Genomic DNA, 17,635 nt, shown 5'->3' on the forward strand with positions numbered 1-17,635 from the left:
TGCAAAGACCAAGATTGGGCAATTGGAGTGTAATAAAAATAAAATCAATTCATGTTCCCATAGGGTTTTCCGGTGTCGTAACTTGCGTGGCCATAATGTTGCGTGTTTTGGATCTGCCTTTAATCAGTGTGTTCTAAACAAGCATGTACAGCCACCATGATTTGTGAATACAGCTCAGGGTCGTCGACTACAGGTATACTTGTTCTCTGCAGCTTCGCCATGCTGGTGGGACGCTGTGCGTTTGAGGCAGCCACGCGCCGGGATATGTTGCGGAAGACAAGACTTAATGTCTACAGTTTTCCTGGGACGGTGAGCTCCGCAGCCCGAGCCTTTATCCGGAAGATGCTTGACCCGAATCCAAACGCAAGACCGAGCATTGAGGCGATCCTGCAGGATAATTTCATGACCAGCAGTAAGTTTTGGAGTTGCCCATCCGCATTGCACAGAAGCTGTACGCGGTTTTGAGTGGCATTATTGCACTCGCAGCTGTACGATATTTTCAGTCGCTTTATTTGCAGCATCCTTGCTGTAACATTTGTTGCGGGTGTTTTCAGGCGTAGCATGTTTTACAATTGCTTAGCAGGGAGTATGTGCATGGAGGAATCATATGGTCACAATTGGAACACAAGAATTGCACCGATTTTCCAAGTAGCATGAACAATAAGGTTGGTAAAATTAGCTCCGGAAAAATTGGAAAAGAAATCGGAGAAGTATCTAGGTATACAATCAGTCAGCCATGTCTTTTGACTTCTAATAATGCAGCCAGCAAGTCTGACGGCCAGGATAGACCCTCCAATAAATGTGTGGAAATGTGACCTCGAACCAACGTTGACCACTCCCCCGCCAAACAACGCCTAAACGTCCGACTTACTGGTGTTGAAGTTCCTTGCGACACATTATTAATTAGAAGCTGTTTGCTTGAATGAAGCATGTCTCCAGATGGTGCAGCATCGCCAGTTGTAACTGGTGAGCGTTACCAAAGCAAAGAGATGTTCGGAGCAGTAATGGATAGCCCATCCTTGAGGTGGCAATCATGGTTACGCTTAATGTCCCATCTGGTGGTAATTAATGTGCAGCTCTTAAGAATCTGCACGTTGGACAGCTATGCCATAAAAGAACAGCTGTGGGAGCTTAGGTACGAGTGTATTGACGACATCGTCTGTAATTCTGTTTTCTTATGTAGCTGCTGTAAGTTGTATGCACATAATTCGCACTTTGCACCTGTTCGCGGTAATGGGATAGGTGTTATTTTTTTGGTAATTGCCGAGTATTAACTTTAATTGAACCTGCTGATATTCGAAATTGCTTATTATTGCACTGGCATATCATGTAGCTCTTTACCAAAGCCCTTCACTTTTATTTGCTTTTTCCAGGGCCCTTTTCCTCGGGTCTCCCACTGTCTTGCTTGGTGACAGAGAATTGCTTTGACCAGCTTAGTGCCAGCCAGACCGTCAGCGACCACAATTCCCCCCCGTCAGGAAATCATGGGAAGGGATCAAGGTTCAGCCCCAATATCTCCAGTTGCACGTCAATGGAATATCGGGGATGTTTTGGCTGAAATCTGGGCACAGATCAGGATGAATGATGTGGGTACGCACTTCTTGGTGGTAACGCAGCCGTCATGATATTGCCACCGTACGAACCAATCAGTGGTGCCGTACCGCCGCCGAACTGTTTTATCTGCAACTTGCCATGCCTTGGGCATTCGAGGTGCTCGAACATTGTCTTCTTCTTCCTCACTCGAGCTCCCTGCCTGTGTAGCGCTGTAGAATTTGCAGCCATTTTGTTCTACTTCAGCCGTGAGTTCAAGTACTAGTGCGTTTTTAGGTCAAGCCTGGATCTTAAGATGTACTGTTAAAAGGAAAGAGTTGTTCTTCACTAAAAAGAAAGAGTATTTATTCTTCACTAAAACTCAAAAATTGAAATAAATCACTAAAAACGCAAATAAAGTACATTGTTTGAAATGAAATGGATAAGTTGTGGTGTTCGTCTTACGATGAATCGCAAGTACGTATCATAGCCAAAGCCTGTTAGCACGTGTTTACGGTTCGGGTGGGAAGCGTGTCGTTCGTGTGATTAATCCGCTCCGCTTTGTTCGTCTTAGGATGTGCGACACCTGATTAAATGGACGGCAGAAGAGTCGTGGGATGTGTATCCTGTACGCGCCATTGCGGACGTCACTGTCGGCTTCTGCCTCATGAGGGAAGAAAATGCAATTGAGGAGCTGCGTGGCACGCATGTCAGCGTGAAGTGGAAAGAATGGGGAACCACCAGCTACAGCAGAGCTGCTCGATTTGGGTAGGCACAAGCGTTGGCAACCGTTATTGCTAGGCACCGCGAATCCTCCGAATTTATTTCTTCTGGTAACATAACGCAGGCACGCTGAAAATGATGGAGCGACGCCGTTCGTGGGTTGTGAAGAGTGCAGGTGCCTCGACCAGCCGTGGCAGTGCAGGTGAACAGCCGCCTTCAAAAAAAACAAACAAACAAAGTAAATCTACCCATTAATGTCAACGTTTAGTAGTAACCCTTTCTGCTTTCTTTTTCTGCGTTGCAAGGGGCCACATAACGTCAGCACATCGTAATGATTGCTGTGATCTATTGTCTATTGCTACAGACTGTAACGCATAAAGGTTGTTAGCAGCAAGATAGAATTAAGAGCATTAGAATTCTTTGCTGTTGCTAGCGATTTTGTGCCTGCTTTTATTTTTCAAACGTACACATTTTCATGTAAACAGTACCTATTTTTACGATAGCTTACGGTTGAATGCAAAGTGTCACGGCGGCGAAATTTTATTTTTTTACAAGAGGTAAGGGAGAATGGTTTAGATGTCTTCGTAAACTGTTTATAAAAAGGTACCGACCTCATATCAGCATGCAGTCTTAAATTTGTAATCACTGAAATTGTGAATAAGGAATAAAAGGCATATTTCCTGGTGTGAAATTATTAATTTTTATTTTAAAATGTATTGAGATATTTAACAAGGGAACTTTTTATGTAGCAAATGCGTTTGTTTTCAAGAAACATAATATAGAAAGATGAGAATGTCTTTACTTTAGTGGAGTAACACGTCAACATTGCCTGAAAGTCCCCTGCCTTAGGTGACTTGATGTGAGGTATGTGCATGCTGTAAGCTGCATTGCAATCAAGAAACTGTACACAGCTGTGTTATCACATGAGTGATGTGATAACACAGTATTGGAACAGTATTCGGCATGAATACATGACGTGACCAACCAGTGACCCACACCACAGTTATAAAACACTAATTAACCCCTAAAGTATTGTAAGAAACTATTTTTGGACAGATGGTGTGCTTGTGCGCCACATTGTGTACGCCCCCTCTTCCTTATCACTAATCCAAGGTAGCCATCTGGTCCATGCTTCTGCTTAACCTCGCCTTTCTGTTTCGTCTCTCTCTCTCTATACTGTGAGCCTTCTTCATCCTCTTGACCTCCATGCATCATCTTCTTTCACTTGGACGGATCATCATCATCATCATCCCGGGGCTCCACCGGTGGCTCGTGCCTCGGGTTTGTTGGTAGAATAAACGCCGGACACGGCCGTCTTCCTCGAGAGTCTTGCCGTCTCGGTCTAGCTTGCCTTCACAATATTAGTTTTTAGAATTTCGATACCGCAGTTACCGTCGGCGCAGTGTCCCAACAAATTTAGCTACACTGCATCAAACATACATGTGCGTTCGAGAAGTTTGCTGGCAAAGCAACCTTCCCAGTGCAGGTAACTCGCAGAAAAAGCCAAAATTTGTTCGGCAGCAGCGCCGAGGGTAACCGGATTTTCGAGATTCTCAAAAATGACATGGATATTACTTAGTGTGGGCTGCACACTTTTCATACATAAGTTAACCTGCCTGCTGTCAGCACATGTTAGCTGTATTCTGACGTACTAGACCACCATGTTATGTCGAAAAAGGCGTTCTGGTAACTCAAAAAGCCTTTTTTTTTTAAAATGCGTGAAGTCTTAGGTGAACTCCCTGTATAACAAAAGTACACAGTATACGTTTGTGTAGCATGGTAGTCTACACCGCTGAGGAACTTTGGGCTGTAGCGGAGAAGTTTTGTAAATATACCACCAGGGGACGCTGAGTGTCCCTTCTTGCAAGAGTTTATGTATAGGTTCCTAGAGTTGCGCGTTTGTTTTCCCTGCGCCGTTTGCGCCTCTATTGGCTAAACACGATTACACGATTGAAAAGCATCCATGCATTGCGGAGATGCCAACTTCCTTTGCATCGCTTAGCACTAGACCGTCGCTGACAGCCCTCGTGCAGCTACTGTCCTCGTGTTTTGCGGCATTTTATTTTGTACGAGTGCACATGCTCACTGAGATATCTCATCAACAACGCGCAGTTATGTCAGAAGTGCTGGCCAATTCTTGAAAACGTTTGTGATATGTGGCGTGTACAACAGATGGCGCCACCCATCCGCATGGTGAATATTATGTAAATAACTCATAGGGACAGGCCTTTTTGTAGCTGACGCATTGCTAGCAACCTGTGTCATGTAGTGAAACAGTAAATTGTTTACAATAGGGCAAGTTCGGCTGTACTGTATGAAGTCCGCCACCTGCATTCAGAAGTTGAGGCTTTTCCTGATAACTTGGATGCTTGGGAGAGCAGCATGGCGGACCTACGCGCTAACTGCGGGAACCTGTACCGTAACTCTACTTGTTCCTGGTGTGCAGGGTTTGGAGACAAGGCCCAGCAGCAAGCAGGCAGTCAGCGTCCAGCCAGTCGTTTTTTTTCGGTGGCAGCGTTCCTTGGCAGTCCAGAAAGACAGCTGGTGACGTGGAGCCGCAGCTGCAACAGCCTCTGGGGGACGAAGAGCAGACAGATGCACCCTCAATGGGCCTGCGTGTGAAGCAGGAGTGCCAGGAGCCGCTTGTGTGCCAACGTGAGTGCCGCGATGGGAGTTTCCCGCCTGCACCTGAACTGCGAGCGCGAATGCGTCTCTGTGGGTGCCAAAAGGGGGTAAGCTGTTTTATTTATTCATTTCATGGTAAATGTTTTTTTTTCTTTTGGTGGTCATGATGCCAGAAATATGGCTGTGACCCAAGACTGAATTCTAGACTACAAACCAGATAAATAAATAAGCAGTATTTCGAGATCTGCAACACTCAATCTGTTGCAGTACGAGAGGCCATTGCTTTGCAGCTGCACAAAATCCTTTGGTAACTCAGTATAGTAACACAGAAAACTACAGCAAGCAGCTACAAGTAATACATTATTGTGCCTCATTCACAGGAATTATGTGAAGTATAAAAGTGCCGAAGCAGCAGTGCTGGCAAGTGATTAACCAAAGTTACAAAAACGAAGAAAATAGTGTTACTCTTCATTCAGTTCAATGATAATATTATTACAAGCAGGGGTTCATTTACATTCTCTGTGCTAGCTTGAGCTCTTGTATTCAGCCACATGTTGAAGACTATGGCTGCCACACCATTCCACTTATACACCTTCTTTCAGGTATCCAGGTTGGCAGCTGCACTGCTGATGTGGGAACACAAGTAAATACGGTGCACCCGCGTGTTGAAGTACAGAAAGGTGGGCAAGTTGGTTATTACTATCCATGGTAAAACAGCGTGGAAAAAACACGAGGATGGAACAAACACGACAACACGAGCGCTGACGAAGCTCAAGCTGACGATTTTATTGATTACCCAAGTACGTATCACGGCCAAAGCCTGTTAGCACGTGTTTACGGTTCAGGCGGGAAGCGTGTCGTTCGCGTGATTATTCCGCTCCGCTTTGTTCGTCTTTGTTGCGCCATGTTGCACATCCTGATTAAATGGACGACTGAAGGGTCATGGGATGTGTACCCTGTACGCAGCATTGCGGATGTCAATGTCGGCTTCCGCCTCATGAGGGAAGAAAACGCAATTGAGGAGCTGCGTGGCACGCATGTCAGCATGAAGTGGAAAGACGGGGAACCACCAGCTACAGCAGAGCTGCTCAATTTGGGTAGGCACAAGCGTTGGCAACCGTTATTGCTAGGCATCGCAAATGCTCTGCATTTATTTCTTCTGGTAAAATAACGCAGGCACGCTGAAAATGATGGAGCGGCGACATTCGTGGGTCATGAAGAGTGCAGGTGCCTCGAACAGCCGTGGCAGTGCAGATGAACAGCCGCCTTCAAAAAAAACAAAGTAAATCTACCCATTAATGTCGACGTTTAGTAGTAACCCTTTCTACTTTCTTTTTCTGCGTTGCAAGGGGCCACATAACGTCAGGGTGCAAATTTTAGGTCTGCGAGATGACGGGTGAAATGGAATCCTGTATAATCTGTACGAGCACTACTGCCGAACTGTACATAGAGGGGGCCGGGCTTTGTCAAGCCGCAGTTATGCAGCTTTTACCCGTCACCCCCTTTTCTCCTTGAGAGAGAAAATAAAAGACGACTTGATTTGATAATCATCACTGTGATCGGTTGTCTATTGCTACAGATTGTAACGCATAAAGGTTGTTGGCTGCAAGATAGAATTATGCGCATTAGAATTCTTTGCCATTGCTAGCGATTATGTGCCTGCTTTTATTTTTCAAACGCGCACGTTTTCATGTAAGCAGTACCTCGTCCGGACACTCTCAGGGCTCCTGTGACTATGAGAAGTATTACTTCAGTGGCGATTATTCCTGTCGTGAGTGTTCTTGCAAAACAACATCATATTACGCCAACAGTGCTTCTGACTCAGGGGCGAGTTATGGTGCAGCAGGGAGGAGAGCACGCAGTCTGGACAGCACTGTGATGGACCAGCTGTGCCTCCAGCATTTGAAGGCATACAGCACTCCATGCTGGAAATGAAGGACACAGTGTTGAAACTCAGCAAACGTGACAACTGCGTTCGCTTCCAAAATGGTCACATTGTTTTAATAACTTTTTGCGCTCGTCAGGAAGTATTTACACCAGCGGACATTTTTTCACAACTTTAGGCAACCTTTTTCTGAACCCTCTGCCATCATTTGGTGCTTTAGCATCTTATTTGTACTTTTGGCGTGGGGGTTTCAAGATTTGTGTTTTTTAATGTGTGCTTTCAGGTTCTAAAATGTTCAGCATTGTGCATTTTCAAGATGTGGATGAAGTTTCTGTTGTTCCGTCTACGTGGATAATTGCAGAAAACACTGTTGTGTGGCCACAGTACAAAAATTCGAGCAGGATTAACGAGGCTATACAGAACAATGAGAAACCATTTGACCATTGGAAGAAGTACAGATGTAGAGTGTTGTGGACTTGTGGTAAGCAGTATTTGAAATACTTGTAAGCATCATTACGTACCTTAGTTACACACTCAAAATGGGATTCTTCTTATGCCTGTAGCCTAGCCTGAAATATTCTCAGGTTGAAGCCTGTTTTACAAACAAGCTATGCTCGGCGGAAAGATGGTGCTCCTATTTTTGGCGAAATCAGGTTTATTCTTGCCAGCAACGACAACCATTTTTCCTAGTTAAGAACCGTCCACTCAAGATAAGAGCTTGTTATTAACTTTTACTACATTGTAAGCAGTGACGGGCGTTTCAAATGCACAAACTTAAAAGTCTCTTTGATTGGACTCAATTGGCACAGAATGAATTCTCCCTGTTGTTGTGTTGAAAGCAAGCTCCAATAGATTTTGCATGATTTCATGCCTTTGAGAGGCGGATTGGTCTCACGACAGTACACTGCCATCCGGCTAGCACATATGGACAATGAAGCAAGAGAAACTACTATACAGAATCTGCTCGACTGTGGTATTCAATCACTTGAACACCTGAAATATGCAGTGGAAGCTGACGTAATGTTTCTGAATGTGTTCAGTATGTTCAGAATGTGTGTGAAAAGCTCCATATAGCCACTTCCCCAGCTGTAGAAGTGTCCATTCCACAAGAAAGTGAGGCTTCCGTGAGCATGCTGTACCAAGATTTTGACATTCCAAGGGACTGATTTCCTTCCCAACTCATTAGAGCATGTCAAGAGGGCAGGCACCCACTCAAAATTGACCCCAATGAAGTGGTGACGACAGTAAGTAACAGGGTGCTCGTCTGCTATCAGAAGCCTGGCCACAATGTGCTCCGAGCCATTGCAAGTGACTTTGTTGGGAATGATACCGTCATTGCTACTGAACTAGAAACATTTCTTCGGAAGCAGGAAAATTGCGTTAATAACAAATGTTGTGTTGTGTTGTGTTGGGTTTAGTGGCGCATAAGCATCTAAGGCTATCATGCGCCAAGCTCAAGGTGTATGAAAAATTGATTTCTGTAGCATTTTACTAAAAAGCGAAAAAAATCGATGGTGTAAAGAGCCTAAAAATTGATTTGCTGCTACACTGTATTGCTGGAATAAAAATTTTGGAAATGTGAGAATTAAACCTTTAAAAGAAGGTCGAGTAACCTCAGTGGCAATCCTTGGCTGGGCAAGGATCCCGAGGCTCCCAACCATTCAAGTAAAAACCTCAGCATTCTTCTCGGGAATGAGAAGACGACTGAGGTGTATAAAAAGTGGAGCAAAGCTCTGAACTAGAAATTAAAGTCTGTCGAGAAAACCTGCTTCTCTTAAAAAGCTAAAAACACACGATATGTTAACAATTGCATTGTCGCTTAAAATCAGTGCAGGGTGAAAAGGAATGCGTTCATTGTAAAATTGAGTGAAGTACTTTTTTCTTATTTTTTCAAGTTTCACACATGAGAATAAAATGTGATTAATTGTAAGTTCGTCTCCACATTTTTCGCACACTGGTTTTTCTTGTTTTGCAAGCAGGAAGCTGTGTGTAATGTGTGTGTGTCCGATTCGCAGACGGCATAAAATCACTTCGATAAAACGCTCCTGATGCCCGCAGGTCTTCCACTCACCAAGGACAGGCTTTACTAAATGTAGCTTGTTGTTAAGTTCGTTGTCCCAAGAGGCCTGCCATTTTCCTCCAAGTTTATTTTTTACTAGTTTCATGCAGTCGTTATAAGGTATATCTACTTGTTTTATTTGTACATTACTAGCACGTGCGGCACATGCATCAGCCCTTTCATTCCCCATGATTCCCACATGACTAGGGACCCAGCAGAACTTTATTACAAGTCTTTGTGTGTCTGCTTTAATTATGTTATGTATTATGTCTCCTATTATAGGCTGAACTGCATTTCTGGAGTTGAGTGCTGTAATTACGCTGAGTGAGTCGGTGTAGATGACACTATTTGGAATATTTTTCGTGATTATTTCTTTAACTGCCACAGCAATGGCATAACTTTCTGCTGTGAAAACTGATGCGCACTCAGGTAGCCTAACTATTTTTTCTTCTTTTTCATGTATTACTGCACTCCCAACATAGTGTGCGGTTTTAGAGCCATCTGTGTAAAATTCTGTGAAGTTGTCGTACTTTTCTTTTAATGCCAAGAACTCCTGCAATATATATTCTTGTGGACTTCGATTTTTGTGTATGTGGGTCAACGTAAGATCACATACTGAGGGAAAGATGAACCAAGGTGGCAGTGGGCGGGGTCTCGGGGCAATATTGGGCAGTGTGTCCAGTACACCTAATTCTTCACATATTTCTTCAAAACGGAGGAGTAGTGGTCTGATTGCTTGTGGTTTGTTGTTAAAGAGTTGTCTGGATTGGCATTTTGTAACTATGGGGTAGCACAGATGCTTTGGCAATGAACGTGTTTTTAGTACATATGCAGATGTCAGTATAGCTCTTCTATTTGTAAGGGAGGGTTCATTTGTTTCGACATAGAGACTGTTTATGGGGGATGTTCTGTAAGCGCCAGTTGAGAGACGTAAACCGAGGTTATGCACGGGGTCCAGTCGTTTTAGGTATGATGGTCTCGCTGACCCATACACGATGCACCCGTAATCTAGACAGGATCGTACTAGAGCACGGTAAATGTGCAAAAGGCATGCCCTGTCGGACCCCCACCGTTTACGTGAAAGCACCTTCAGAACATTTAAGGATCGGGAAGCTTTCTTTTTCAGGTTGTTAATGTGTGGAAGGAATGTTAGCTTTTTATCAAAAATTATACCTAGGAATTTGTGCTGTTCATTTACCGGTAATTCTGTTTCCTTTAGGTGGAGAGTGGGATTGTTCTGAAGGCCTCGTTTGAGAGAGAACATGACGGCCACTGTTTTTTGAGGAGAGAACTGGAATCCGTTTCTGTCTGCCCATGCTGCTAGTTTATTTATTGTCAATTGTATTTGTCTCTCGCACGTTGATGTGTTGGTTGATGTGCAAGCGATCTGGAGGTCATCAACATAAACTGAGTACATAACTGATTTTGGGATGATTTGGGCTAACGAATTCATTTTTACGACAAAGAGTGTAGTGCTTAAAATGCATCCCTGTGGTACTCCATTCTCCTGAACAAACTTCTTTGAGATGGTTGAGCCTAGGCGGACGTGAAAGGAACGATTGGATAGGAAGTCTTTTATGCAGTTCAACATCCTTCCCCGGATGCCAAGCTCAGCTAAATCGCGAAGGATACCGAACCTCCAAGTGGTGTCGTATGCCTTTTCGAGGTCAAAGAAGACAGCGAGACAGTGTTGTTTGTGTATGAAAGCCTCTCGAACAGTATTTTCGAGGCGAACTAAGTGGTCTGTTGTGGAGCATGCCTTTTTAAATCCGCACTGATGAATGTCAAGGAGTTCCCGAGATTCAAGCACAAAGGTTAGCCGGATATTTAATATGCTTTCAAAAGACTTGGCGAGGCAGCTGGTAAGAGCTATTGGCCGATAACTGCCAGGGGAAGTTGGCTGCTTACCAGGTTTCAGGAATGGCACTATAATTGCTTTTTTCCAAGCTTCCGGAATTTTTCCTACTGTCCAAATTTTGTTAAAAAATTTCAAAAGTACTTCTATTGAAGGTTGTGAAAGATGTGCTAGCATTTCGTAGTGTATTTCATCGGGGCCTGGGGCAGTCTGTTTGCCGGCAGATAAAACTGTTTATTTCCTGGATTGTGATTAATCTATTGAAAGGTTCAGTTATGCAACCAGTTGTTGGAAGTCTATTTTTCTCAGCTGTGTTTTTGTATCTTAAAAATGATTCTGTGTAGTGTGTGGAACTGGAAACACGTGAGAAATATTCACCCAGGATGTCTGCTTGTTCTTCTATACTTGTTTGTGTATCAGGTGCTGTAAGAAAAGGAACTGTAAAAGGGGAGAAGTCGCCATTTAATTTACGAACTTGCTCCCACATTTGTTTGCTTGTGATTGAACTGCTTATGGATGATATGTAATTTTTCCAAGAAGCTTTCTCGGCATTACGACGTATGCGTCTTGCATTGGCTCTCGCCTTTTTAAAGTTTATATGGTTCTCGTGTGTGGGGTATCTTCTAAAAATTCCCCAGGCTTTATTTTGCACCTTCTTCGCTTCTCTACATTCCTTGCCATACCACACCTTGTGTTTGTGTCGAACCACCCCAGATGACTGAGGGATAGCCAGGCGTGCCGCAGAAATTATACAGGATGTGATCATTTCATTTAGTTCGTCTACATTAAGGTGATCCGCAAATGTTTTTTCTAGAGAGGCTTTTTCCCGAAACAGCTCCCAATCCGCTATGTGAAGTTTCCAGCGACGTGGTTTGGTTGGGATGATTGATGGTGATGACGACAAGCTGATTACTACTGGTAGATGATCGCTTCCGTACGGGTTGTCAAGGACATCCCATTTAAAATCCATAAAAACAGACGGTGAACTAAAAGATAAGTCTATACAGCTCATTTTTCCCGAGCCTGGAGAACAGTATGTGTTTTTGCCTGTATTGAGCAGGCAGAGATTATTTGCTAGAATAAAATCTTCTAAAATACGACCCCTAGAATCTGTTTGTGTACTTCCCCAAAAATTAGAGTGAGCATTAAAATCACCGACTACCAGATATGGCTCTGGCAGCTGTTGTAAAAGTGTTTCTAAGTCATGAAGTGTTACTGATAGATGTGGCTGTAGATATAGAGAGCATATGGTGATGGTTTTAAAATGGAGGACGGTGACTGCAACAGCTTCATATTTGGTTTTGATCTTGATTTCATGGGTTGCAACACCACTCTGCACAATAATGGCAACACCTCCTGAGAGCCTATTTGCTTGCTCTCGGTCGCACCGAAATACTTGATACTTCTTTAGGATATTCTGGTGTTTTGGACCTAAGTTTGTCTCCTGTAGGCATAAAGCCACAGGGGAAAGTGTATTTAGAAGTTCTTTTATGTCAGAATAATTATTTAGTATTCCACGGCAGTTCCAATGTATAAGGAACGCCATGTTGGATGATTTATGGAAGTGTAGTAAAGAAGTTACGATAGAGGATTTGGGGGTGCCATTACTGGGCTCTTGTCTTTTCTTTTTCGCTCAAGTGAGCTGCGCCGCCGCTGAAGCGGAGGCGAGGTTTGCGTTGTGTCCATCGCCTCGCTAGAGGCTCTGGAGGCCCGCGGGGAACCCACGGGTGTGTGGTTTGCAGGCCTCTCCCGACTGGGGGAAGCCTTGCGGGTAGCCGACTGAAGGGCCGGCAGACCCTTTTTGAGAGGTGGCAGGGCAGCCTTGGCTGCGCCTGCCGGGGACGGGGAAGGCCGTGCCTCAGGCTTTGCCTGGGCATTGGCCGGAAACCGGTGTGGTGTGCCGCCCCTGCGCACCACATCAGCAAAATTTGTTCCTGCAGTGAAGGAGAATGTATTGATGTTGTGTGACAATCGATTACGAGCTTCTTTGAATGAAATGTTTTCTTTTGTTTTGAGTGTAATTATTTCTTTTTCAGTTTTCCATCTTGGGCAGGACCTTGAGTAGGCAGGATGATCTCCTTCACAGTTTGCGCAGCACAGAGCTGCGGCTTCACAGTTTTCAGACACATGTTCATGTGATGCGCATTTTGCGCAGGTTTGTCGACCACGGCAACTCAGCGACCCATGGCCATATCGCTGGCAGTTGAAACATCTTCTCGGGTTTGGGATATAGTGTCGGACTTTGATCTTCAGGTAACCTACTTCAATGTACTCGGGGAGTGTGCTGGAGCTGAAAGTGAGGACGAGATGTTTGGTTGGTAGTTCTTTGTTGTCTTTCCTGATTTTGATACGAAAGACATTTGTGACGTTTTGGTCTTTGAGACCCTCAAGCATTTCATCTTCGGTGAGGTCGAGAAAGTCAAATTCGGATATCACTCCACGGACGGTGTTTAAGGATCGGTGAGCAGTTATTGTAACAGGGATGTCTCCTATTGAAACTATGCTGGACAGTTTGGAATGCTGGTTGCTGTCTTTTATTTCTAGAAGCAGGTCACCGCTAGGCATTTTTGACAACTTGTAGCCCGTGCTCAAAGCATCGGTCAGACTTTTGGACACCATGAATGGCGACAATTTTCTGGCAGTTTTTTCAGTTTCGCTGTGGATGACGTGGTATTTGGGGAAAGTTTGTTTCGTTTTTCGGAAGCACTGGGCTGTGAGGTCTTCGGTCCGCACTCTTTTTGGAGTGCGATCGTTACTTGAAGTAAGGGAAGCCATAAAAATGTGTGTGTTTCGGCCACGGTGCCAGCCACCCACCATGGAGCCCAACAAGGGGACGGGACAGGAACTTGCGAGCAAGTCCTGCCCACGCCAGCTGTACACCTTAACTATAACCTAATATGACTCAACTCAGGGTAGTTGGTCACACACGGTTAACCCTCGCCGCCAGGAAAAAGAGGAAAAAACTAAGAAGGGAGGAGGATACAGGAAAGTTGTAAGAAAGGAAATAGGAAAGTGAAAGATAGAGGGGAGGACAGGAAAAGGCGACTGCCGATTTCCCCCGGTCGGGTCAGGCCGGAGGTGCCGTCTACAGGAAGCTGGGGCCAAAGTGGTGTGTTGCCTCCGCCGAGGGGCCTTAAGGGTCCAAACGCTCGGCATCGGCTCAACCACCAGGATCCCCTTTTCCCCGGACACGGCGATGCCACGCACGGCTAAGCGCGGATGCTCGGGTCCGTGGTGACGCATTGTTCACCATCATGCCCCTGCGGGGATGTCCCTGCGGATGCTCGGGTTAACCCCGTGGTGTCGCCACTCACCAACGTCTGCATGCTGCAGACGCCTCCCTGCGGGGATAATAACAAATGATGCACACTTCTGAGTGTACGAGGCGATGTATTCCAGATGATGATGAAGATTCGATTACAAAAAAAAGCCACAACTGCAAAAGGATTCTTACGGCTGAGTAGCCTGGCAACCTGACCTGCTATACACAGAAACGGCTGAAATGCAAGAAAAAAAAAATCAGAATAGCTGAAAGCCCAACTCAGGCTAGCTTCCCGAAACAACTCTCGAGTCACCTAGCTAATGGCTGAAACATATCTCTCAGAGAGGCAGGTGATCAACACCGGCAGAAGTGCACTGATCACGAAGGAGTATTGGCCTTTCCGCTTCAAACACATATGATTGCATGTCAATATAGTGCTGGGGTTCAGTGCCTCGAAGACTTTCAAAGACCAGGTGAAGATCACAGAGCGACAGGTCTCCACAGTGTGTTGAGAGGAAAAGTCAGAAATCCTGCAGCTTTCTATAGAGCTTGATGGAGAATCCCCTTCAGTGATAGGTTCCGAGTCCGATCCTGTGGCACTCAGCGAGCTGGACTTGCTTGCTCTTTAATCAAGTGTGGAGGACTGTGCATGCAATGTAAGAGGTCAGCTTAGGGCTTGCACTTTAAAATACCAGGTCAGGAGAGCAACAGTGAATTCTGTGCTTGGAATTTTTACGCCGTACTTCCCAAGTCTCCCAAAAACTTACCATACCCTAATGTCCCCTCTCCGGCATGTACCGATCGTGCACATGACTAATGGCGCTTCGGACATGTGGTACCTTGTGGACATTAGTGCCCTCTCTCTGTCGGCGAACATTGACGGTCTGCCTCTACTTAAGAGCAGCAACACGCAAGTCTGGCCGATACTGGCACATCTGCACCACCCAAGCAACAAAGATTTAGATATTTTACTTGCTGTGGGGGTATTCTGTGGCACATCAAAACCAGAATGTGCTTTTACATGGAAGTGATCACAAAGGCATGCACCATGCAGTGACACTTAAAGCAATCCTCTGTGTCATTATGGTTGCAACAAGTGCTGTGCAAAAGGTGTGTATATTGGCCGCATGACGTATCCGTACATGCATAGTCCGTTACGGTCATTTGGTCATGTTATTTGGTCATTTGATATGTTATTTTGCTTCTGTAGTACCGACCTCTGCATCCTTTACTGCACATTCATTTGATAAGAGCTGGTAATGCAATGAATAATTTATGAACGTTTGCAGCTGCTGTGCACAACATCGAAAGCCTGAGTGCCCGCTTCAGTGGTGGATGCCTGCAGTCATTTCATTTGAAAAACAGTTCTCTATAGATTTCCGTCACTAACCGTCTTTCCTTTGCTTTAGCATTTGAAAAAAAGACTTTCGAAAATCAGATGAAGATTCTTGTTGAACTAGGAAGCCTAAACTAAGAAGGGAGGAGGATACAGGAAAGTTGTAAGAAAGAAGATAGGAAAGTGAAAGATGGAGAGAAGAACAGGAAAAGGCGACTGCCGATTTCCCCCGGTCGGGTCAGGCCGGAGGTGCCGTCTACAGGAAGCTGGGGCCAAAGTGGTGTGTTGCCTCCGCCGAGGGGCCTTAACCCTTTCGGCCCTGGTGTCCTAAATATAGGACACATAGCAAAACACGCGACATGAGGCCACGAATGACGTGTCCTATATAAAGGACACCAGGGCTCAAGGGTTAGCGATCAGCGGGAGGTTTCAATGCGGGGCGTTCGGTGTTTACTTTTACGGGAGCAATAATTTCGCGTTGTTTTTTATGTAGGTGCGACAATACCTACTGCGTTGTTCTACTCGGCAAGGAGATTGCCTCGCTCAAGAAGGCCACGTCTCGAAGATCCGGATATTATCTTTGCTGCACTGGGAAACGGCGATATATCGACATCGACGATTACGAAGAAGAGGTAGACGAAGCAGGTGAGCTAGACGATGCAGTGGACGGCGACTGGGACAACCAGCAGGAGCTATCTGACTCGTCTGACGAGGAAGAGCCGGATAAAGAGAGTGCTCGAGAGTACGGCTCCTGGTGCAGCAAACCATTTGAAAAGCCAGCTGCTGAATTCAAGCCGGTAGCTGACGAGGACGAAAGCTATCGCGATCCTCTTCTCACGCCTTACGAGTATTTTTCAAAGTATGTGCCCAAAAGCGTGTTTATTGAGTTAGCCGACAAGACCAACACATACCCAGTTTTCCAAGATGGAAAATCAGTGCTGACAAATGAAGAAGAAATCAGAAAACTTATTGCACTTCATTTGACAATGGGTGTTCTGCGCTATCCACGGCTGCGCATGTATTGGAAGCCTTCAATGAAAACAGAACTTTTGGCATCTGTAAACATGTGCAGGAATCGCTTTGAAAAGCTCAGGAACTGTCTTCATATTGTAGATGTAAATGGAGATCACAACAATGACCGCTTGTGGAAAGTGAGGCCACTTCTGAATTCATTTCAAGAAAGATGCCATAATCTTCCTTTGGAGGAGCGCCTATGCATTGATGAACAGATCATTCGTTCAAAGGGAAGCTTGATATCAAGCAATACATCAAAGGCAAGCCAAACCCCTGGGGCGTCAAAGTGTTCATGTTGTGTGGTGCGTCGGGAATAATTTATGATTTTCTCATTTACCAAGGCTCCACAACAGAACTTAGCTCAGAAATCAAGAAAACGTTCGGAGTAACAGGCTTTGTTCTCCATTTAGCATCCAGGATACCTGATGGCATCGGGCACAAGTTGTTTTTTGATAACTATTTCACCTCCCTGCCTGTGCTCCGTGTGCTGCTTGAGAAAACAATTTATGCTGCTGGCACTATTCGCCAGAACAGAACTGAAAAATGCCCTTTGAAGACTGAAAAACAACTGAAAAAAGAAGAAAGAGGGTCATCAGACTACCTCGTGAGCAGCGACGGAAAAATTGTGATCACACGATGTGACAAGGTGGAGCAAAGCAGACTGGGCTTTCATAAATGTGAAACGCCCAGCGGTTGTGCAGCAGTACAACGAAAGCATGGGGGGAGTAGACAAGACAGATTTTTTGGTGTCCCTCTACAGGACCTCAATTCGATCGAAGAAATGGACACTGCGTGTAATAACGCACTTTTTCAATTTGTGCGTCACAAACTCGTAGTTGGAATACAGGCGCCATGCTGAGCACCAAAAAATCAAGATGAAGGATCAAATGGATTTACTAGAGTTCACTCTGAATGTAATAGAGAGCTTGGCAAAAGCTTGCTTAGCCGGGTTGCCACGGAAGCGCGGACGGCCATTTTCCTCTTCACTTCTGCCGCTGAAGAGGCCGAACTTGACTGAAGTGAGGCCAATCCAAGACATTCGGTATGACCAAACTGGTCACTGGCCTTCAGTAGAGGAAGAGCAGCAGCGATGCAAGCTTGAAGGATGCAAAGGCAAGCCCAAGGTGAAGTGCCAAAAGTGCAATGTGCACCTTTGCTTATCTGCAGCAAAGAACTGCTTTCGAGCCTTCCATACGCAATAGCCTAAGCCTTTGCTAGAAAAAGCTCCAAACAACTGTTTCTGTTTGAAAATAAACTTCAGATTGCAACCTTGTGTTTTGATTTCTGACAACCTCCAAGCCCTGATGTCCTATATATAGGACATGATCTAATCTCGAACCCCAATG

General features: G+C 45.1%; 1 protein-coding gene, 1 long non-coding RNA gene and 1 pseudogene across 6 annotated transcripts in view; 2 read left to right on the forward strand and 1 right to left on the reverse strand.

Annotated features, from left to right (window-relative positions):
- The first annotated feature begins 127 nt into the window (after positions 1-127).
- Positions 128-15,264, forward strand: LOC149367067 (uncharacterized). 4 transcript variants are annotated; one of them, XR_016284501.1, is made up of 8 exons: positions 128-412; positions 1,374-1,590; positions 2,105-2,298; positions 2,378-2,455; positions 4,700-4,985; positions 5,481-5,678; positions 7,047-7,244; positions 15,229-15,264. XR_016284501.1 is itself a non-coding variant. In XM_089553974.1 (6 exons), exons 2-6 carry the CDS (start codon positions 1,582-1,584, stop codon positions 5,523-5,525), a joined length of 612 nt encoding a protein of 203 aa, XP_089410100.1. In that variant the 5' UTR covers positions 128-412; positions 1,374-1,581; the 3' UTR covers positions 5,526-5,785. The 4 variants fall into 4 exon arrangements, 2 of the variants coding, with proteins under 2 accessions (XP_089410100.1, XP_089410093.1); XR_016284502.1 differs by lacking the exons at positions 7,047-7,244; positions 15,229-15,264 and adding an exon at positions 5,845-5,950; XM_089553974.1 differs by lacking the exons at positions 7,047-7,244; positions 15,229-15,264 and having other exon boundaries at positions 5,481-5,785.
- The window catches only part of LOC149367068 (uncharacterized), a 116,905-nt gene continuing 101,591 nt past the window's right edge, over positions 2,322-17,635 (reverse strand). The window contains exons 3-4 of one of the 2 annotated variants that reach the window (XR_016284506.1): positions 4,672-4,826; positions 2,322-2,467 (exon numbers count right to left, since the gene is read on the reverse strand). This is a non-coding gene — a long non-coding RNA (uncharacterized LOC149367068). Of the gene's footprint in view, positions 4,827-17,635 lie in introns of both variants that reach the window. The other variant, XR_016284505.1, reaches the window with a different exon arrangement.
- LOC149367069 (uncharacterized) lies at positions 5,783-17,496 on the forward strand (annotated as a pseudogene).

This window comes from Amblyomma mixtum, chromosome 1 (genome assembly GCF_055824585.1).
Source record: "Amblyomma mixtum isolate Tamu chromosome 1, ASM5582458v1, whole genome shotgun sequence".
NCBI lineage: Eukaryota > Metazoa > Arthropoda > Arachnida > Ixodida > Ixodidae > Amblyomma > Amblyomma mixtum.